Genomic DNA, 23,781 nt, shown 5'->3' with positions numbered 1-23,781 from the left:
TATTAGGTATAAATGTATTATTTTATATCTATTAAATTATTCATTATGGAATACGAATTATTTTAAAATTAATTTGTAATTTTGATATCTTTATTATATCTCTTCTTTTTTTTTATTTTTTTCAATGTTTTTTATTTATTTTTGGGACAGAGAGAGACAGAGCATGAACGGGGGAGGGGCAGAGAGAGAGGGAGACACAGAATCGGAAACAGGCTCCAGGCTCCGAGCCATCAGCCCAGAGCCTGATGCAGGGCTCGAACTCACGGACCGTGAGTCGACGCTTAACCGACTGCACCACCCAGGCGCCCCATATATCTCTTCTTTTAACATCCACATTTGTTTTGTAGGTTCAAAGGAGAAATTTAACATGAAAATTAAAATTGAGTTACAGTCTTGTTTTGGTATAAAATATACCAGCAAATAAGATGTCTGAAAAGGAGGGTACTTCAGAAGAGCTAGAAGATATCACTAGTCAACGTAGGAAAGAATCTGGATCATGGTCAGAAGAACCTGAATTTATTAAAGAAACATCAAATTCATTAGAGGAAGTTTGTGATGGGAAACCTTCCAGTCAGATTTGTGAAACACATCTTAGAAATGATAAATTAGGTGTATATGATGATACATCAGCATTGTCCCCCGAAAATAAATCCAAGAGAAATGAAGAACAAAGGAAAACTCTTCAATTTTCTGAAACAATCACTCTATATGACACCTTTCAGTCAAAAAGTGCTATTTCACAAAGTCCACCATTATCAATGACTGAGATGGTTGCTGAAAATCAGGCTTTCACTGGCTTATCTCATGAAACATTAGAAAAAAACAGTGCACAACTCTGGGGAAAATCAGAAAGGACTTGGCTTAGGATCAGATAACTTTACAGTTAACCTCAAGGCCAAGGGTTTACAAGAATTCCCTAAGGACATCTTAAAAATCAAATATGTAAAATATCTATATTTGGATGAGACCCAAATCAAAAGTTTTAAAGGGGCAGACTCAGGTGATCTGCTAGGACTTGAAATTCTATCCTTGCAAGGAAATGGGTTATCATCATTTCTATCTGAAATTCAGTTACTTCATAATTTAAAGATATTAAATGTCAGTCATAATCAAATATCACATATACCTAAAGAAATATCACAGGTTGGGAATATCAGGCAACTCTTTTTTAATAACAATTATATTGAGAATTTTCCTTCTGGGTTAGAAAGTCTTGGAAACTTAGAAATTTTAAGTTTGGCTAAAAATAACTTAAGACATATACCAGACATTCTGTCTAGTTTGAAAAACTTGACGGTTCTCAATCTGGAATATAATCAGTTAACAATATTTCCTAAAGCTCTGTGCTTCCTTCCAAAGTTAATTTCACTAAACCTTACTGGAAACCTGATAAGCAGTTTGCCAAAAGAAATTAGGGAGCTTAAACATTTAGAAAAACTTCTACTGGATCATAATCAACTTACTTTTTTGGCTGTGGAGATTTTTCAATTGCTCAAAATGAAAGAAATCCTACTAACTGATAATAAACTGGAAGCTATTTCACAGAAAATTGAGAATTTTAAGGAACTCAGAATTCTAATACTTGATAAAAATTTATTAAAATACCAGAGAAAATTTCCCACTGTGTAATGTTGGAATGCCTTAGTCTTAGTAATAACAAATTAACAGAACTTCCTAAGAACATCCATAAGCTAAAAAATTTAAGAAAACTCCATGTAAACAGAAATAATATAGCGAGAATACCTGAAAATATCTCACATCTTAATAGTATGTTCAGTCTAGAATTTTCAGGAAATGTAATCACAGATGTTCCCATTGAAGTAAAAAATTGTAGAAAAATAACTAAAGTTGAATTGAGTTATAACAGAATAATGTTTTTCCAGTAGGTTTGTGTGCCTTAGATTCTCTTTATTATTTGAATTTTAATGGAAATTATATTTCAGAAATACTTGTGGATATATCTTTCATTAAACAATTGCTTCATTTAGAGTTAAATAAAAATAAACTCCTCATATTTTCTGAGTATTTATGTTCTCTTATTAATCTTGAATATCTAGATCTTGGTAAAAACCAAATAAGGAAAATTCCACCATTTATTTCCAATATGGTATCACTCTGTGTTCTGATTTTATGCTGTAATAAATTTGAAGCTTTTCCTATAGAAGTATGTACCTTAGAAAATTTGCAAGTATTTGATCTTTCAACAAACCAAATACAGAATATCCCTTCAGATATCTGTAACCTAAAAAGAATCCAGAAATTAAACATCTCAAGCAATCAATTTATATATTTTCCTATTGAGCTGTGCCAACTTCAATCACTGGAAGAGCTGAACATAAATCAGATAAATGGAAGAAAGGCAAGAAACTTATATTTTTGGCTTTGGAGGGAAGTTGGCATTGGAGGGGATTAGAATCTAAACTGTAGTGTATGTGTTTATGTTTTAAAATTAGCTGGAATATTTTATTTGTTTTAAATAGGCTTTTTTCTTTTAAACCCCAAACATGCCTTAAAAATATATTTCTCAACATGAAAGATTCACAGAAAAATATTTCATTAAAATGAAATTCTAAGTAACTAAAATTGTCAATTTTATAGATTTCTTTTTATTTCAGTTTAATTATAAAAAGGAGTTTTAAAGCCATGGATTATAATATAAACACATTACAGAAAATTTGGAAAAATTGAGAAAAGCAAAAAAAAAAAATCATTCCAGAAGGATACTATTGTAAATATAACTATGGGCCACTGGTCATATGTTGATACAACTTACTTTTAGTGGTTTTTTTTTTTATGTATGTGGTTTATATAAGCAATTATAAAAAGTTTCTACACTCAATTTTAGTTTCTTCTATTTTCACTTAATGTAAGCATTTCCACATACTATAACAAATCTTCCCAGTAATTAATTGTTAGAGCCAATACATGATTTATGTAACTAATCATCTGTTATTAAGCATTTAGAGATATTATAATTTTTCATCATATATAAGGCTATGATGAACTTCTTCATAAAAACAACCTTCTTCATATTTTATTTCCTCAGGGAACTTTTCCTAAAGAACTGCTAGATAAATGGGAATAAATGTTCTTATAGTTTAGCATTTTACTTGAACATAAGAATGAATTTTATGGAAATACTTTAAAAAATCAAACAATTCTGATTTATATTAAGATCTTAGTAAACTAATGAAAAGGACCCAGCTATTATCTGGCTAAGTTTAATTTGACCATCAGTCAAATTAAAGTGCTTTGATAGAGCTGGACTATTATCTAGAGCAAGATTTCCCAAAGTCTGTCCTTAAAAACACTAGTCCTGTGAACTGCTCCTTAAAAATAGGTGGGTGGGGTGGGGTAGGGGGGAGAGGGGTTCCTGTGATTACATAGCTTTGAGAAGCACTGGTTTCTTCTCTTAAAGAATCACAATGAACGTTAGTGTATTAAAAGCTCTGTAGAGTCCTGCACTAAAGAAATTGGTTTGTTTCTATTTAACTCACATTTCCCAAACTTACTTACCCTTTTTAAACCTAACACCTGCTATATAATACATTTCCAGAAAGGCTACTCCAGGGAATAGTTGCTTAAGTAGCTGGAGTGAAAAACGATGCATGTGTTTCAAAAGTTGTTATTGCACTAACAGGCACTTTTTGGTTTTGCATTATAACCATCAACTAATTTCTTGTCTGATTTATAATCCTCTCACTTTCTCCTCCTGTATTTTACTGTGCAGATCTACACGGTTGTGTCCTTAATCTCCTCTTTTTTATTAACTTCATCCCAGACCTCACCACACCATGCACATGACCCTCAAATCTGCGTAACTGGAACTGATCTCCACTACTACTTTAGTCCCATAGTTCTCAGTTTCCCTGGAAATTCCCTGTTTTTCTATTGTCTCAAACTCAACATGACTTCAGAATCAAACTCCTCGTTCTTTCCAATGTAACTCTCTTCACAACTCCATTTCTGTCTATAATGCTGCTTTCTTCAGACCTACTAAATCTAGAAATCATGAAATCAACTTTCTTCCCTTTCCATCACTAGTTATACTGAAACTTACACCAAAATCGTCTCATTTTTTCCTCTGAAAAAGCTCTTGGATCAACTTCTTCATTTTCCAGTGTCACTGTCTCCAACTGGTCCATGGTTATCTCTTACTTCATGTCTAGACTACTCCAGGAGCCTCCTGAGTATTCTCTTTGATTCAGTCTTCTCTTTCATCAGGACTTGTCAAAGCTATCAGATTTCCTTACTGAGAAAATGACAGAGTACTATTCTCAGGAATCCAGACTGCATACCTATAGCCTACTTGTGGCGAGTGGTTGCCAAGGGCAACATTATTACAACATCACTTCAAAGATCACCAGATGGGGTGCCTGGCTGGCTCAGTCAATAGAGCATATGACTCTTGATCTTGGGCTGTGAGTTCCAGTCCCACACTGGGCATAGAGCTTCCTTAAAAAAAAAGAGAGAAAGAAAGAAAGAAAGAAAGAAAGAAAGAAAGAAAGAAAGAAAGAAAGAAAGAAAGAAAGAAAGAAAGAAAGAAAGAGTAGGCAACCATGTAAAATAAAGCTGGATACCCTTTAAAAAAGAAAAATCACCAGATGGAAAAATGATTTATAAGAACTCTTTTCAAAATATATATATAATTGGAAATATCACTTTGATAACCCACTTGAGGTGAAAGTGAAGTGCCTAAAGGATTAATTTATAACAGCAGATGGTCACTAAACAGTCATTTAAAGAAGATAAGTTCAGGTTCATCAGAGGGCTTTTATTTTGCTAAGTGAAGGATGCCCAACAGGAGTCTTCCTTTCATAGTGGCTCTACTAGCACACAGTTCTTAGGTACTTCATCTAATAAATGTTGAGCAAATAGCGAAAAAGAATATTTGCCTGAAGGAAAGTCAAATTATGAACCTACCCACCTGTCTTGACCTGACTCCTACCTCCTAGGGCCAACTCTTAAGGCCTGCCATGGCCCAGTTCCATCTTCTTTCTCCAAACATACCTTCCTCTGCTTCCTATCACCTGTCTTTACTGTTCACCTTCTCTCTGGCCCATTTTTATGCATGGTATTTGTCTTGCCTTCAGTGTCCTGTGACTTCTACTCAATCCTACTCATTCTTTTTTTTAAAAAAATATGTATTTATTTATCCCACGTGGTGTGAGATTATGACGTGAGCTGAAACCAAAAGGTAGATGCTTAACCAACTGAGCCACCCAGGTGCCCTCAATCCTATTCACTCTTAAGGGGACATTCAAGTCCTATCTGCTACGTGAAGATTTCCTTTAGTTCTTTGATTTGTACTGATATACATTCTCTAAACTTCCACATATCTGTTATTGTACCCTTTATTTTGGCACTGGATTACCTATCATTTAATACTCTTTTCTGATGGTTTCATATGTGTGTATTTTGTTTCCTGAACTAAATTTTAATCTCCTTTAAGTTAGGGACTGTCTTTTATGCTTCTTTTATATATGGAAGAACACTGAGCACAATATTCAGTATTTACCTTGTTTGGTTATTTCTCAATTCAAAATTCTTTTGTTCACGTGTAGAACTTCCTTTGTTTCAAAAGCCATTTGTGATGGCCATATTTTCTCTGAATACATGTATTTCTTCTTCACCATATCAGGGTATCTTAATTCCTGTTATTTTGCAATGCTTTTTTGAGGCTATACTGCCAACCTGTGTGAGTCCATTCTAAAGGGGTTTACTGAGCATTTACTCAAAATATATCATGATTGGGAATGTGTACACAAAAAGTATGAAATGTATATTATGTCATTTAAAAATCCTAGGAAAATACACCAAGGGACTTTAAAAAGCACTGCTGATGAGAACAGGAATAAAGAGATAAAATGTGGTACAGAAATGTTGGTAAAGACTTTAGGGAGGGAAGAAAGGGATAGTAAGGAACATCAAGTTCTGGGAGAGTGAGGAAAGTGGGTTAATAAGCCATAGGGTTGAATGGGTAGAATTGGTCAGACCGGGGAGGCACTTGGATGCCTGTGCCTCCACAAAATATATTGTGGATTTTAGTGAGGAGGGTGAAAATATCCCTCTTTAAGACCAAAAAACCAAACTTCCATTTTAAACAAGGTTTTAGTCATAGAAATATTTATTAAAAATATAATTGTTTAATCTTTGTTACAGTTAACGAGACTTCCAGAAGAGCTGTCTAATATGACTCAACTTAAAAGACTTGATATCTCAAATAATGTAATCAGAGAGATTCCAAGAAATATAGGGGAATTGAGAAGTTTAGTTAGTTTAAATGCATACAACAATCAAATACGTTATCTGCCACCATGTTTTCTATGTTTACATGATCTCCAGCAACTAAATTTCAGTGGCGAGTGTAAAGCGTAATCAATAAGCATAATCAGTAAGTAGAGTATTCGTGTCTAGGTTGCAAATTTTGCTGACAAGACAGAACAGCAGTCAACATAATGCATTAAGTGCTCATTGGAAGGAAATGCACATCCAAGGTACAGAAAATAAGAGCACAGCACAAGGTCCTGTTGCTTTTCTGAAAGACGTTATAACCAAACTGGGCACCTTGAACATATTCTCATTTCTTTTCTGTCCTCTCTGTCTATACCCAGTCATTCAGTATTTCTTCCCTTTCTGAACCTGACCTCATCTCTCCCTCTACACAAACTTACCTACATAACCTTAGGTCAGCATTTTCTGTATTTTCCTTTCCGGCTCCCCTAATCCTACCCCTGTACACTACAATACTCAGATACCTTATAGTCTTCTACAAAGTAAATCATTAAATAACAACAAAAAAGTGAATCACTCACTCTAAAGGTACCAGAAACGATTTTCCAAAGCACAATAAATACCAGATTGGTATTTTTCTTAATAATTTTTATTATGGTGGTGCTTGGGTAGCTCAGTGACTTAAGTGTCCAACTCTTGATTTTGGCTCATGTCATGATCTCATGGTTCCTGGGATTTGAGCCCCACGTTGGGCTCCAGGCTGACAGCATGAAGCCTGCTTGGGATTCTCTCTCCCTCTCTCTCTGCCCTGCCCCACTCATACTCTCTTTCTCAAAATAAATAAATAAACTTAAAAAAATAATTTTTATTATGAAATACTTTCAGAAAATTTATTATGAAAAACTTACAGAAAATAATAAATACCTAGGTACCTACTCCCAGATATAAGGAATGTTAACATTTTTGTGATATTTACTCGATATATTTTTTAATTGTTAAGAAATAAACTAATGGAGTTGAAATTTCTTTTGTCCTTCTACCCAAACTGAAGTAACCACTATACTGAAATTGGTATGTATCTTTTTTCCTTCCATGTTTTTATACATATATATATATAACCATAAACAAGTAATACTATTTTGTTTTTAAATTTTACTAAATCTTATCATGCTATATGATAGTGATTTACTACTCTAAAATTTGCTTTTTTCATTTGTCATATTTCTAAAATTAATCCATACTAATATATACATAGACTTATTTCATTCACTTTAAATCCTATATGATATTCAATTATACGGTTAAATAACAATCCATTACCTGGTTGGTAGACAGTTAGGTTGTTTCCAATGTGTTTGCTACTATAAACATCCTGTACATGTTCCTTGTGTACCTCTGCTTGAGTTTCTTTAGTGCGTATAGCTTTACATAGAATTGCTGCATCAGAAGGTATGCACATCTTCAACTTTACCAGATTTGGGCAAATTGATCTCCAGTGGTTGTACCAGCTAAGCACATGAACCACTGTATTTATGAAATTTTATCTTTCAGTTGGAAGTAGTGTTTACAACCGGAGCCCTGCATCTTCTTAGATTTAGAGGATTTTCAGAATAAAACAACAAAGGTCATCTTTTTTGGTCAATAGTCCTAGTAACACAGTAAAACGTACAGTAATGCATCAATACTTAGATATAACGGAACTGACATTTTTCTCCTGAACCTCCCAAACTCCCAGTAAGCTGGCTGTGCGGGTACATACCAGTCATTTTACTAATTTTGCAACAACTTGGAGTTGTAAAAACTCAGTCTGGCAACTGAATTTTTTTGCTCAACCTTTGTGCTTTGGCCAAGTTTTTCTATATTTTAAGGTTACCTAGTTTGTCCAAGGGCAGGATACACTCCACTCAACTACTATTTGTACACAAAAAAATCAGAGGCTGACAAGAGCCCTCTGACCCACTGGAAAATACAACGACGCATCAGAAGCATAATTCTCTGGAGGCTTTCTGGTACTGAATCAAGACAGAATGGGAAGATCAAAGACTTTTCTGCAAGTGTTGCGTGTTCTCTGCTGGTCCGCATGAGAATTAGAAAAATATATGTCAGGATCCAACCAGGAGACAGAAATCACAACTTAATAACTAAGTATATATACATGTTGTTAACTACAGAAGTGAAAGAGTGAAAGAGAATTCGAAGTTCATGGTAAAGTAGCAATGGCAGGAAGCAATAACCACCCTATGGGTAAGAGAATAAAGTAGAAAAGACAGAATTATGAACACTCAGAAGCTTGAAGGAAGGGGTCTCTCTCTTGCCCCGCCGCCCCCAAAACTCCTGAATTGTGAGATCATGACCTGCGTTGCAGTCAGTACTGATTGGCGGCTGCAGTACTGATTGGCGGGTAGCGGCACCTGCGGAGGTCATGATCTCACAGTGCAGGAGCGGCACCTGCGGAGGTCATGATCTCACAGTGAGGGAGCTTTAGCTTGCTGCAGGAGTTTTAGCTTCCGGCCACTTCAGGTTGCGGGGGGGGGGGGGGGGGGGCGGGAAGGGGAGGGAGAGAGAGGGAGAGGGAGGGAGAGAGAGGAAGAAGAGAGTGCGCGGGTGCGTGGGAGAGACTGCGCGCGCGCTAGCGCTAGTTCTGTGAGGGTTGGGACAAGTACAAACTTCAGTTCGTGTTGCTGATGGAGTACGACTGTTGCCAGGGTGACAGTAAAAGAAAAACTGTCAAGAAATGCAAAGAAGTAGGTTTGGAGCTAAGTGACAGTCGCTAAGCAACTGGCATGCTACAAGTCACCAGCTTTTATTGCCAAGTTTGAACTTAGAAGGGGTGAGTTCGAGTCTTGTCTTTAAGTCTGTTTCCTCTATTTATAAAGTGAAGCTAACCGAATATCTATGCTATAGATTTGTTTACAGACTGAATGAGACTTTGAAAGCAGGTAGCATACTGTGAAAGCATTATTCAAGCAAAAGATGTTCATGCACTCTTGTGAAATAATCGTCTCTGTCACAAGCTAGCAAATTTAGGAAGATAACCCTTATGAACCATCAGCAAGATGGGAAAGCTATAACTTCTGCTTGTTCACAGACTTGTGGGAATATAATTATATAAAACTTATGAAAATAGTTTCACAAATGTGAGGTAATATACCAATGAAAGGGATTTATAGCATGGGCTCATAGCATGGGCTTTGGAGTGGAACAGACCTTAGAATTCTAGCTCCATCTTTCAACAGGAATTTTTTTTTTAACGTTAACCTTCTGTTTCCTAATCTGTAAATGGAAATGGTATCTACTCTTTGATTTGTGAGGATTAAACGGTTAACTACTAAGCACAAAAACTGATGCAATATAGGTTTTAAACAGATGTTGGAGCCTCTCTCCAAGAAGCCAAAATAACAAATGAAAGGAAGTAGATTGGCATGTAAACTGCCTGTGGTTGTCCTCATGGAGAAGGACAGTTATCTTGCCTTACAGTTCTCTCTACAGGCCTTGATAATTCTACCCTGCAGGTTTGCATCTTCTCCTACCTGTAAGACAGCTAGTTAAAGCTAGTACTGTTCTATCTGTTGTTTACAGCTGGCATCTGTTCTGATGGGTCAGTGCTTGTGCCAAATAAGTTGTTAAATTTTTTTAAAGAAATTTTTAAAAATATAACTTTAATGTTTATTTTTGAGGGAGAGAGACAGAGTATGAGTGGGGGAGGGGCAGAGAGAGAGGGAGACACAGAATCTGAAGCAGGCTCCAGGCTCTGAGCTGTCAGCACAGAGCCCGACGCGGGGCTTGAACTCATAAACCATGAGATCATGACCTGAGCCGGAGCTGGATGCTCAACCAACTGAGCCACCCAGGCGCCCCAGTTGTTAAATATTTTAAATAGCATAACTGCTTACATGTACTAATGTAACAGCCTCTGAAAGGACTCCTACCTATATAGCCTCTCTCTCTCACTTTGTTGCTGCCCGTATTTAAAAACATTTTTATTAAAGTATAATATACATAACAAAAAGAGTACATACTGTCTCAAGAGATTAAAATTAAAAGTAGAGCTACCATATAATCCAGCAATTCTATTTCTGGGTATTTATCTGAAGGAAAAGAAAACAGTAACTCAAAAAGATATGTGCACCTCATGTTCATTGCAGCATTATTTACTTAAGTGTCCATCAATGGATGGATGGATGAAGAAAATGTGGCATGTACACACACACACACACACACACACACACACACACACACACACACACACTGGAGTATTATTCAACCATAAAAAGAAGGAAATTTTGCCATTTGCAACTACATAGATAGACCTGGAGGGCATTTTGTTAAGTGAAATAAGCCAGACAAAGACAAATACTATATGATTTTACTTACATGTGGAATCTAAAAACTGAACTCATAGATAAGGAGAACAGATTGATGGTTGCCACAGGTGGAGCTGGGCAAAATGGATAAAGGGTAACAAAAGGTACAAACTTTCAGTTACAAAATAAATAAGTTCCGGGATGTAATGTACAGCATGGTGACTATAGTTAATAATATTTTTGGTATATTTAAAAGTTGTTAAAAGAATAGATCCTAAAAATTTTCATTGCGAATTTGTAACTATGTATTTTTTTAAATGCTCATTTATTTTTGAGAGAGAGAGGGCAAGTGAGGGAGGGGCAGAGAGAGAGGTGGGGAGGGGACTGATGATCCAAAGCAGGCTCTGCATTTACAGCAGCAAGCCCAATGTGGGGCTCAAACTCATGAACCTCAAGACCATGACCTGAGAAGAAGTTGGACACTCAACTGAGTCCCCCAGGCACCCTGTAACTATGTGTTGTGATGGATGTTAACTAGACTTATTATGTTGACCATTTTACAATATACAAATGTTGAATCATCATGTTATACATCTGCAACTAAAATGTTATATGTCAATTATAATTCAATTTTTTTAAAGTACATATTTTAAGTATACAGCTCAATGAACTTTCACACACTGAACAAACCGATATTTCAGAACCTCGATCAAGAGACAAGACATTCTCAGAAACCCTTTCTTATGCCATTCCAGTCACTTTTCCCCTTTCTCTCAACCAAGGGTAAACATTATCATGATTTCCGATAGTGGGCCTTAAATGAAGTCATGAAGTATATACTCTTTTATACCTGGATTCTTTCACTCAACATTATGTTTGTGAAATTCACTCATGTTACTCTGGGTGGCTGTGGACAATTCACTTTCAGTGCTATTCATATTCTGCTGTTGATAAACATTTAGCAGAAAAGCAATTCTTTTCTTGTGGTCAGTAAAAAAATGATTTTAATCCTTTTAAATTTATTTGGACTAGCTTTATGGCTCAGCATATAGGCTACCTTGATAAATACACCATACACCCTTTTTTTTAATACAAATTTTAGTCAACAAACAGTGTAATATTGGTTTCAGGAGTAGAATTCAGTGATTAATCAATTACATTCAACACCCAATGCTCATCACAACAAGTGCCCTCCTTCCTACCCATTATCTGTCTAGCTCATCTCTCACCCACCTCCTTCCATCAACCCTCAGTTTGTTTTCTATTTTATGAGTCTCTTGTGGTTTGTTTTCCTCTCTCCTCTCCATCCCCCCCTTCCCATATGTTCATCTGTTTCATTTCTTAAACTCCATATATGAGTGAAATCATATGGGATTTGTCCTTCTCTGATTGCCTTATTTTGCTTAGCATAATACATTCTAGCTCCAAACACATGATTGTAAATGGCAGGATTTCGTTCTTTTTGATGGCTTAGTAATATTCCATTATATATATATATATATACCACCTCTTCTTTATCCATTTATCGACTATTGTCGATTATTGTTGATAATGTTGCTATAAGAACTGGGGTACATGCACCCCTTCAAATCTATATTTTTGTATCCTTTGGGAAAATACCTACTAGTGCAATTGCTGGGTCATAGGGTAATTCTATTTTTAATTTTTTGAGGAGCCTCCATACTGTTCTCCAGAGTGGCTGCACCAGTTTACATTCCCATCGATAGTGCAATCACACACTATACACTCTTTAAAAAATATACTCTGAAATGTTAGCTACAGTGTTTTATGAATATCATATTAAGTCCAGATGGTTGATAGTTTTGTTGGAATCTTCTGTCTTTACTGGTATATTATCTTGTTATGCTTTAGAAAATAGTGTTAAAATCCAAAACTATGGTTGTGTAATTGTGTATTTGTTGCTTTCATTGTCAACTTTTTTCATGTATTTTGAAGAACTGTTATAAGAAAATGCACATATATGATTATTATGACTTTAAATTCTAATACATTTTTTTATTATCTGAAATCCCCAAATGTCCCTCTTTATCTCCAGTAATAATCTTTATCTTGAAGGGTATTTTATCTAATATTAAGATAGCCACTCCAGTTTTGTTAAGCTTACTGTTCACATGGTATATCTTTACTATCAATTTACTTTCAACATATCTGTGTCTTTATATTTAAAGTATATCCCTTGCAGGCACCTGGATAGCTCAGTTGGTTAAGCCTCTGACTCTTGATTCTGGCTCAAGTCATGAGATGAAGCCCCATATCTGGTTCTGCGGTGACAGCATGGAGCCTTCTTGGGATTCTCTCTCATCTCTCTGCTCCTCTCTAAGTAAAATAATAACTGATTAGCTAACTAAGTATTACAAAATAAAGTACATCCCTTGTAGACAAAATGTAGTTGGGCCTTGATTTTCATCCTTTCTGGCAATCCCTGCCTTTAACTGGAGTATTCAGTCAATGAACATTTAATGTAGTTATTGGTATAGTTGGATTTAGATCAGCCATTTCACCACTTGTTTTCTGTTTCTCTCCTCTGTTAACTCTTTTTCTGTCTTCTTGTTGAACTATTCTTGTTTAGTTGCTTTCAAGATGTTCTCATCTTTTGTTTTCAGCAGTTTGACTATGTTGTGCCTAAGTGTGTTTATTATAATTTAGGTGAAATTCACACAACATAAAATTAACAATTTTAGAGTGAACAATTTTGGTGGCATTTAGCACATTAACAAAGTACTACAATGTACCACTACCTCTATCTGGTTCCAAACATTTCATCAACCCCAAAGGAAGCTTTTACTCATTATTAAACAGCTACTCTCTGTTCTCCCCTCTCCTCTCCCTCTTGTAACCATCAATGTGCAGGACACCTCTATGAAGATGCCTAATATTATGGATGTGTCATACAAATGGAATTGTATAATATATGACATTTCTGGATTGACTTCTTTCACTTAATGTTTTCAAGTTTCATCCATGTTGTAGCTTGTATGAGTAGTTCCTATTATGGCTGAATAGTATTACACTGTATGTATATAATACAGCTTGATGATCCATTCATCCTCTGATGGACATTTGGGCTGCTTTCATCTTGTGGCTATTGTGAATAATGCTGCTATGAACATGTTCACACATGTGTTTATTTCGGTATGTTTTCAATTCTTTGGGGCATATTCCTAGAGATAGAATTCCTGTGTCATATGGTAATTTTGTATAATTTTTTGAGGAACTGTCAAATTGTTTTCCACAGAGGTAGAACCATTTTACAGTCACACTAGCAATGTACAACAAGTGCAGTTTCCCCATATCCTTGTCAATATCTGTTGTTTTACAAGTTTTGGATTACAGTTATGCTAGTGAAGGTGAAATGGTTTTGATTGAAATTTCCCTAATGACTAATGATGTTTAGCGTCTTTTTTAGGTGCTTGTTGGCCATATGCATATGTTTTTGGAGAAATGTCTATTCAAGTCTGTGGCCCATTTTTAAATTGGTTTTTAATTGGGTTATTTTGTTGCTGAGTTGAAAGAACCCCTTATATATTCTGAATACTAGATCCTTATCAGATATGTTTTACAATTAATTACTTCCTTTCTATAGACCGTCTTTTCATTCTGGATAATGTCCTTTGATACATAAAAGTTTTAAATTTTCATGAACTCCAATCATCTAGTCTTTCTTTTTGTTGCTTATGTTTTTGGTGTCATAACTACAAATCTATTAGCAAAATCCAAGATCACTAAGATTTGTCCCTATGTTTGGGGTGCCTGGGTGGCTCAGTCGGTTGAATGTCCAACTTCAGCTCAGGTCATGATCTCACACTCCATGAGTTCGAGCCCTGCGTCAGGCTCTGTGCTGACAGCTCAGAGCCTGGAGCCTGCTTCACATTCTGTGTCTCCCCCTCTCTCTGCCCCTCCCCTGCTCATGCTCTGTCTCTCTCTCTCTCTCAAAAATGAAATAAAAACGTCTCTTTAAGTTATTAATTCATTTTGAGTTAATTTTTATATTTGGTGTGAGGTAGGAGATCCACTATGATTCTTTTGCATGTGGATTTGTAGTTATTCTAGCACCATTTTTTGAAGATTATTTTTCCCCTTTGCATGATCTGAGCACCCTTGTTAAAAATTAATTGGCCAACTCTGGAAAACAGTATGGAGGTTCCTCAAAAAATTAAAAATATAGCTACCATATGACCCAGCAGTTGCACTACTAGGTATTTATCCAAGGAATACAGGTATGCTGTTTCAAAGGAACACATGCACCCCAATGTTTATAGTAGCACTATCAACAATAGCCAAAGTATGGAAAGAGCCCAAATATCCATCGATGGTTGAATGGATAAAGAAGACGTGGTATAAACACACACACACACACACACACACACACACACACACACACATACACACACACACACACACTGAAGTATTACATGGCAATCAAAAAGAATGAAATCTTGCCATTTGCAACTACGTGGATGGAACTAGAGGGCATATGCTAAGCGAAATTAGTCAAGGAAAGATGAATATCATATGACTTCACTCATAGGAGGACTTTATGATACAAAACAGATGAACATAAGGGAAGGGGAGCAAAAATAATATAAAAACAGGGAGAGGGAAAAGACATAAGAGACTTAAATATAAAGAACAAACAGAGGGTTGCTGGAGGGGTTGTGGGAGGGGGGATGGTCTAAATGGGTAAGGGGCTTAAGGAATCTACTCCTAAAATCATTGTTGCACCATGTGCTAATGAACTTGGATGTAAATTATAAAAAATAAATAAATTAGAGAAAAAAAATTAATTGGTCATAATATGTGGATTTATTTCTGGACTCTCAATTCTATTCCATTAGTCTGTATGTCGAACCTATGCCAATCTCACACTATTTTCCACTTAGTTAACATAAAATGTAATATTAGTTTTAGGTGTAGAATATAGTGATTTAACACTTCCATACATCACCTGGTGTTCATTACAAGTGCACTCCTTAATCCCCATCACCTATTTAACACACCCCCCTACCTACCTCCTTTCTGGTAACCATCAGTTTGTTCTCTGTATTTAAGAATTTGTTTCTTGGTTTGCCTTTCTCTCTCTTTTTTACCCTTTTGTTTCTTAAATTCTACGTATGAGTGAAGTCAGTTTCTCCGACTGACTTACTTACCGTAATACTCTCTAGCTCCATCCGTGTCAGTGCAAATGACAAGATTTCATTCTTTTTATGGCTAAGTAATAGTCCATTGTATTACATATATCACATCTTCTTTAGTCAACAGTCGATGGAAATTTGGGTTGTTTCCATAATTTGGCTATTGTTGATCATGCTGCTGTAAGCATTGGGATGCATGTATCCCTTTGAATTAATATTTTTTTTACTCTTTGGGTAAATATCTAGTAGTGCAATTGCTGGATCGTAAGGTCCTATGTTTAACTTTTTGAGGAACCTCCATGCTGTTTTCCAGAGTGGCTGCAGCAATTTGCATTCCCACCAACAGTACACAAGGTTCCCCTTTCTCCACATCTTTGCCAATACCTGTTGTTTCTTGTGTTGTTGATTTTAGCCATTCTGACAGGTGTGAGGGGATATCTCATTGTAGTTTTGATTTGCATTTTCCTGATGATCAGTGATGTTGAGCATCTTTTCACGTGTCTGTTTGTTACCTGTATGTCTTCTTTGGAGAAATGTCTATTCATGTTTTCTGCCCATTTTTAAAATGGATTATTCATTTTTGGGGTGTTGAGTTTCCTAGGTTCTTTATATATTTTGAATATTAACTATCAGATATGTCATTTGCAAATATCTTCTCCCATTCCATAAGTTGCCTTTCGTTTTGCTGATTGTTTCCTTCACTGTGCAGAAGCTTTTTATTTTGATGAAGTCCAAATAGTTTATTTTTGTTTTTGTTTCCTTGGCCTTAGGAGACATATCTAGAAAGAAGTTGCTACAGTGGATGTCAAATAAGTTACTGCCTGTGTTCTCTTGTAGGATTTTTATGGTTTCAGGTCTCACATTTAGGTCTTTATTCCATTTTAAATTTATTTTTGTGTATGGTGTAAGAAAGTGGTCCAGTTTCATTCTTTTGCATGTTGCTGTCCAGTTTTCCCTACACCATTTGTAGAAGAGACATTATTTTGCCCATTTAATATTCTTTCCTGCTTTGTCAAAAATTAATTGGCCATATAATTGTGGGTTCATTTCTGGGTTTTTTATTCTGTTCTGTTGATCTATGTATCTATTTTTGGGTCAGTACCATACTGTTTTGATTACTACAGCTTTGTAATATATCTTGCAGTCTGGAATTGTGACACATCCAGCTGTATTTTTATTTTTCAAGATTGCTTTGGTTATTTGGGGTCTTTTGTGATTATTTTGAAAAAGGAACAAAGTTGAAGGACTCCTGAAACCTGATTTTAAGCCTTATGAAAGGCTATGGTAGTAAAGTGTAGTATTGGCAAAATAACAGACATAGATCAGTAGAACACAATACATAGGCTAGAAATAGACCCATGCATATATGGTCAATTGATTTTTGACAAATATGCACATGTAATTCAACAGAGAAGATGGTATTTTCAACAAATGATGCTGGAGCAACTAGATGACCAGAAGCCAAAAAACAAGATAAACTGCAACAATAATAAAACTTTGATCCACACCACATACCATATAAAAAAATCAACTCAAAATGAATCACAGATCTAAATGTAGAAGCTAAAACTATAAAACTTCTAGATAAAAACATAGAAGAAAATCTTTGTAACCTTGGCAAATATTTCTTAGATATAACACCAAAATCACAATCCTTAAAAAATTAATAAATTGAACTTCATCAAAATTAGAAACCTCTGCTCTTCAAAAAGTGTTGTTAAAAGAATGAAAAGAAAAGCCACAGACTGGAAGAAAATATTTGCTGAATATATAAAAAATAACTGTCAAAAGTCAACACTGAGCAGTTAACTCAATAAAAATTGGCATACAAGTTACGGAAAGAACCAAAATTTCCATCAACTGATGAATGGATAAAGGAGATATGGGACATATATACAATGGAATATTACTCAGCCATAAAAAAGAAAGAAATCTTGCCATCTGCAACAACATGGATGGATCTAGAGAGTACTATGCTAAGTGAAATAAGTCTAAGAAAGACAAATCCCATGTGACTTCACTCATATGTGGAATTTAAAAAACAAAGTAGATGAACATAGGGGGGAAAAGAGGTAAACCAGGAAACAGACTCTTAACTATAGAGAATAAACTGAAGGTTACTAGAGAGGAGATGAGTGAGGGATGGGTTAAGTGGGTGATGGGTTAAGGAGGGCACTTGTAGTGATGAGCCACTAAATTCCACACCTGAAATTAATATTATACTGCATATTAACTAACTGGAATGTAAATAATAACTTGAAAAAAAAAGAAAAATTGGCATAAAGAATGTATATGAATGGCAAATAAGCATAAGAAAATATAATGATATCATTAGTCATGAGAGAAATATGAATTAAATCTACAATGAGATCTTTGTATTAGAATAACTAAAATTAAAATCTGACAGTACCAAGAACTACACCTGGAACTCTGATACACTGATGGTAGGAATGCAAAAGGGTACACACTCTAGAAAACGGTTTCATAATTTCTTATAAAGTTATAATGTATATTTACCATACAACCCATCAATCACACTCCAACTACACTTTTAAGTGAAATGAAAATTTAGATTCAATAAAAAACTGAGTACAAATATATAGAGTGGTTTTATTCATTATTTTTCATTATTTTTCATTTCATTTCATTTCACTTCATTTCATTTCATTATTTTTCATTATTCATTCATATCAAGTGGAATCATTCTAAACATCACTTATTTAGTGGATGGATAAATTATCACATCCATATAATGGAATACTTCTCATTAATAAAAAGGAACAAACTATTGCTATGTCAATAGACACCAATAAATCTCTAATGTATTATGCTAAATTAAAGTCAAACCCTAAATAGAATATGTTGTGACTTATATTTATTATACATATGCATAAACATTATATATTTATAATTATGGGCTTACAATGTTTATAAAACCCCATATACATATGTAGGTATGTATTTGTACATCTATCTGCACATACCCATTCCCAAAAGCAATGAGCAAAACTAGTATCCAGATCTCCAGATCTTGGTTTCTTTCTTTTTTTTGAGAGAGAAAGTGAGAGCATGCACAAGCAAGGGAGTGAGGGACAGAGTGAGAGGGAGAGAGAATCTCAAGCAGACTCCATGCCCAGTGCAGAGCTATCCCACAACCATGAAATCACAATCTGAGCCAAAATCAAGAGTTGGATGCTCAACCAACTGAGCTACCCAGGTGCCCCCAGATCTTGGTTTCTGAATGCCATTCTTCATTAAAAGGAACCAGGTTCCTTTATTTATGACTATAAATAATATAACTATAAATGTATAAATAAAGGCAAACTTTAGGCCAGTTCCTCTCTAAATGATTACAAATTCTTACCTTGTCAGTTACCACAATTTTACTTTTTATGTTCAGTTTATATTGATTAAGGTGATGTTGAAAACATATTTAGGGAAGTAGAGTTTAATTCGCACTCCTTGATGGTGGACTAGACTTAGCTTAGTTTGGAACTCAGTTCCAAAAAAATAGAGTATGGACAAGAAAAGAATGAAAACATTATATTGGAGAAACCTGGCAAGACACTAATTTAGCTGTGGGATCAAGCTTAACATTGCTAGTGATGTCATACAGGTATTAGGTACCTTTGCTGTGATATGATGAGAGTTCTTCACTTCTGTGGCATTCTTTCCAAAAAACCCCATAACCCAAGTGTTATCATGAGAAAATATACCAGGTAAATTCAAACTAAGGAATATTTTACAAAATACCTAGTCAGTACTATTCAAAACTGTCAAGATCATGAAAAACAAGGAAAGACTGAGAAACTGTCTCAGACCAGAGGAGACTAAGAAGACATAACTATATGCAATGTGTTATCCTGGCATGGATTTTGGAACAGAAAAAGGACACCAATAGAAAAACTAATGAAATCCAAAATTGTCTGAAGTTTAATAGTAATGTGCCAATGTTAGTTTCCTAGTTTTGACAAATATAATATGATAATGTGAGATGATGACATTAGGGGAAACTAAATCTGGATGAGGAATCTATATTCAAGAATTCTCTACAATTTCTGCAACTTGCTGTAAATCTGAAATTATTCTAAACAATCTAATTATCCCTAAAAAATTACTATCACACTTACTCTGTAAAATCCTTTCCTGTACTGTAAGAGGACAGCCTCTTAACTCATTTTTCCATCCTCTGAGGGAATGGAACCACAGCTCAGTTTCTATACATCCTCCTTTTCATGCCTAGCAAGTGGACTTCAGTAAGAATTTACATCTGCCAGCACTGTGAGGGTCCTCTGGTACTGTGCCAGTGAGACACAGTAAATGCTCCATAAGTAGTTGTTTATCTTCATATTTTTCTTTATACAGAAAGGTATAATTCAATTATAATTTTTTTCTACTAGGAAATAATCTGACAGATCTGCCTAGGGGTATCCACAACCTTTTTTCACTGAAGGAGATAAATTTTGATGATAACACTTTGCTGAGACCTCCAATGGAAATCTGTAAAGGAAAACAACTCTATACGATTGCACACTATCTAGAGAGGGCAGATCAAAGAGATGGTAAGTGATAAGTGAGTGATTGACTAGTTTACATGTCATTTTCTAGTATCATCTATAAATTAGAAAATAGTTTGCTTTCGTTAGAGGTTTTCAATCTGGCATAGGCATGGAAATATTCATTATCTTCCCTTTTCTGAAGGTTAGGAGTTTATTTTGATAATTCATATTATTTAATCTGTGTCCACACAAACTAAACCATTGAAAATAGGCAAACCCAAGTGGAGGGTTGGGCTGCTTTCCACCTGTTGGCCTCAATGCCCTTCAACAAGTTTTTCATTATGGTTGTGGCCAAACTTAGATATTCCACACAAAAATTTATTCACTGGTTCTGATCTGTATCACCATATATAGTTGCTCTAAAACTCTCATCTGGCCTTGAAGAAAGTCCTTCCATCTTTCCATTGAACCCAATCAGGTTTTGGTCCACTATGATCACCTATCTGCAGCCTGTGGGTAGTCTTCATTCTTTGTCCTTAAGCATTCCTTTGGTTGTCCCTGATTATTTCACACAGAAGGTCCATTTTCTTTAAGTATCTTTCCACTGGACCAGATGGAGACTGGCTTCTCCAAGCCTCTGGGATGGAAGTTTCACTGTCCAATTTTTTCCTTGGGGCTAGATTCCCAACAACTAAGCTTTTTGCTAGGACTCTGACTTTGTTTCTTATAGCCAGTCCTTAGACTGGATTCAGATTTGGGTCTTCCAATTCAACGCAGTACTTAAGCAATATTAAATCAATTTAATACGTACTGATCCAGATTTGGGGAAAGGGAATATACAAAACTCTCCACCCAATTCACTCTACTATGTTCCCTGTCTGTGTAATCAGAAGCTTGCATCAGCATAATGTCATAATCTAGTGGTAGGGTCACTAAAAATATACAGTATCTTTAAGCCACAATATACATCCATATGCATCACTACCAGTCAGAATTTTTTGCAAGATTTGGGCCTCACTGATGGAAGGAACCTAAGAGATAAAATGAAAAGTCACAGTAGCTGTTTTTTCTAACTTGCTAAGCAAATTGGTTCTCCTAATTATTTTCATTAAAAAGGTATATTTTGTGGTAACTATTTCTATAAAATAAAGTTTTTAAGAAGTTTCCAAGGATCCATAAAGTATTCCTGTTAGGAATACAGTACTTTAGAGAAGGGCTGTATAGTTACACAATTGAACTTCCCTGCTAAAATTCTGTCACTCAAGCTCCCAAGGAGGGAGGACTCATGCCATTCTATCCGAAATGGGGAAAGTGCAATGGGAAATGGCAACAGATCAAAGTCAGCAAAAATGAGAGAACCCTAGCCATTTGTCTCCTTTTTTAAAAGAAAAATTAATGTTTATATTTGAGAGAGAGAGAGAGACAGAGTGCGAGCGGGGGAGGGGCAGAGAGAGGGAGTCACAGAATCTAAAGTAGACTCCAGGCTCTGAGCTGTCAGCACAGAGCCCAACACGGGGCTTGAACTCACAAACCACCATGAGATCACGACCTGAGCCCAAGTTGGACACTTAACTGCCTGAGCCACTCAGGTGCCCCTTTCCTTTCTATGTTCAAGGGGCCTTCATACTGCAGGCACCCAGGGACAGTAGAGAAGAAGTTGTCATGAGAAATGTATTTATTCCCCAATTCATGGGGTTTATTTATTCCCCAATTCATGGGGGAAGAAACATGGGGTTTCTTCCGTATGATTTTGCTTAGGATATTGGACTTTCATTTATATCATTAGCATACAATCTAGCCTGAGGGACTGAGATGATTATAGAGGGGTGGGAGATTGATAGTTCTTGAAACTTCCCAAAGTACCTTAGTCAACGAAATAAATCTAGTCCAAGATAGTTAGAAGCTTAAAAAAAAAAAAAAACCTAAAAACTCTCTACTTACATCTAAGCTAGCATTCATTAAATAAGTCATTTGAATATAAAATATACATATACACACTATATCTATAGTAGATGTGAACTTGGTTTCTCATGATGGTACATGAAGATGCCCATTAAGAAGCCAGAATCAAAGGAAAGAGTTAAATTCATTTCAAACCGTGAAAGGATTAAAGAAAGGGTTTCAAAATCACTTTGAGGTTACTTATAATATACTTTTAAATGGCCATTTTATGTTGTAGGTTATTCAGATTTTAGAAAAAATAGAACAAATGATTCAAATTTCAGTTTGTAAATTAGGTCTGCATCTTCTTTTCAATTTTACTTGACATGGACATTTGATTGGAGCACAGAATAAGGAACCCAGATTTAATATTAACCCAAAGTAGAGTATATTTTTCAAAAGAGATGGCTTATATTTTCTTTTATGTTCAAATGTAGAGAAAATCCTAGAGAAGATCTTCAACATAGTTGCCAAAAATATCACTGAAACAAATTTTAGGTTTTTGTGTCAAAAACTAAGCTTGGCAATCTCAGAAACAGATATGCCTACAAAGAGGTATGTATGAGTGACAATATGTGGTATAAGCTTATTCTCATGTTGATTTATATCATATTGATATAAGGTTTTGAAACAGTCGTATTAACATGAATTCTAATTTGCTGTAAAAGACTCTGATTTTAGTTTACTATGTATTTGTGAATCATGTGAGTAGAGTAGTTAAGAGTAAGGGCTCTCAAGGCAAACTTGCTTGGCTTTAAATCACAACGAGTTTTGTGACCTTGTATAAGTCCCTTAACTTACAGGTGCTTCAGTTTCTCCACTGGTAAAATAGATATATTTAACTAACAGAGTGTCATGAGATTAAATTATTAAGCATGTAGTACTATAGCAGTAATACACTGCCTGAGAATAAATAACCCACAATTATTGTTTTGAGATCTTGAGTAAATCTCTCTTAGAACTGAATGTTAATTGAATTGATTTCCTACCAGGAAATAAGGGTTGGCATGGGGCTAACATTCATTCACTATTTGCCAAGCTCTGTGCTAAATTTTATATAAACTTTCTTCATCAATTAATTTAATCCTCACTTCAATCAGGTAAATTGGTTTGAAAATGTAGGGGAGTAATATTGAAGTAACTTAAAACGATGTTCTTAATTGGTCATTAAAATAATATTATCTTTAAAATTTTCAGCACTGTTTCATTAAGTGAGAGAGTCCACCAAGCACTTAATAGGTGGAAAACAGAAAGTAACAACCTGTCACTAATTACAGCTGCTTTAACAGACCAACTAACTCAGGCACTAATGATGATAGGAACATATGAAATTATGGACAAAATAACAGCTCTAAAAGTTTTTACACGTGCAATTAAATTCTGAACAGTGTACTCATAATAAAAACTGAAAATTTATAATGTACTTACATAATTGAAACTGGATAAAAGAGAATTGCATGTCATGTCTCTTTTCATGCATTCCTAAGAGATAATGATAATTTATGGCTATCACTTTAATCACTGTGATAATAAAATATCACAGATACTGGTTTGTGTATTTGTCATGTTGCTCTGGAATTATGATTATAATAAAAAAATTTTTGTTTATTTTGAGAAAGAGCGGGGGAGGGGCAAAGAGACAGGGAGAGA

General features: G+C 35.2%; 2 protein-coding genes across 6 annotated transcripts in view; both read left to right on the top strand.

The window, feature by feature from the left end:
• The first annotated feature begins 294 nt into the window (after nt 1-294).
• Nucleotides 295-23,781, top strand: LRRD1 (leucine rich repeats and death domain containing 1). The gene is given in 8 exon segments (XM_011280376.3): nt 295-832; nt 834-1,600; nt 1,603-1,872; nt 1,875-2,359; nt 6,163-6,361; nt 20,092-20,253; nt 22,569-22,686; nt 23,329-23,781. Coding segments are annotated over 8 exon segments (2,595 nt in total). The 5' UTR covers nt 295-425; the 3' UTR covers nt 23,516-23,781.
• Nucleotides 8,813-23,781, top strand: part of CYP51A1 (cytochrome P450 family 51 subfamily A member 1) — a 56,102-nt gene continuing 41,133 nt past the window's right edge. For 2 of the 5 annotated variants that reach the window (XM_019825450.3, XM_006929172.5), the window contains exon 1: nt 8,813-9,064. The gene's annotated coding sequence lies outside the window, so the exon portion shown is untranslated. Of the gene's footprint in view, nt 9,065-20,113; nt 20,254-23,781 lie in introns of those variants that run through there. The other 3 variants (XM_006929174.4, XM_019825448.2, XM_019825449.2) reach the window with 2 other exon arrangements.

Source organism: Felis catus, chromosome A2 (assembly GCF_018350175.1).
Source record: "Felis catus isolate Fca126 chromosome A2, F.catus_Fca126_mat1.0, whole genome shotgun sequence".
Lineage (NCBI taxonomy): Eukaryota > Metazoa > Chordata > Mammalia > Carnivora > Felidae > Felis > Felis catus.
Note: the sequence above shows the minus strand (reverse complement) of the source record. Positions and strands in the feature narration are given on the sequence as shown.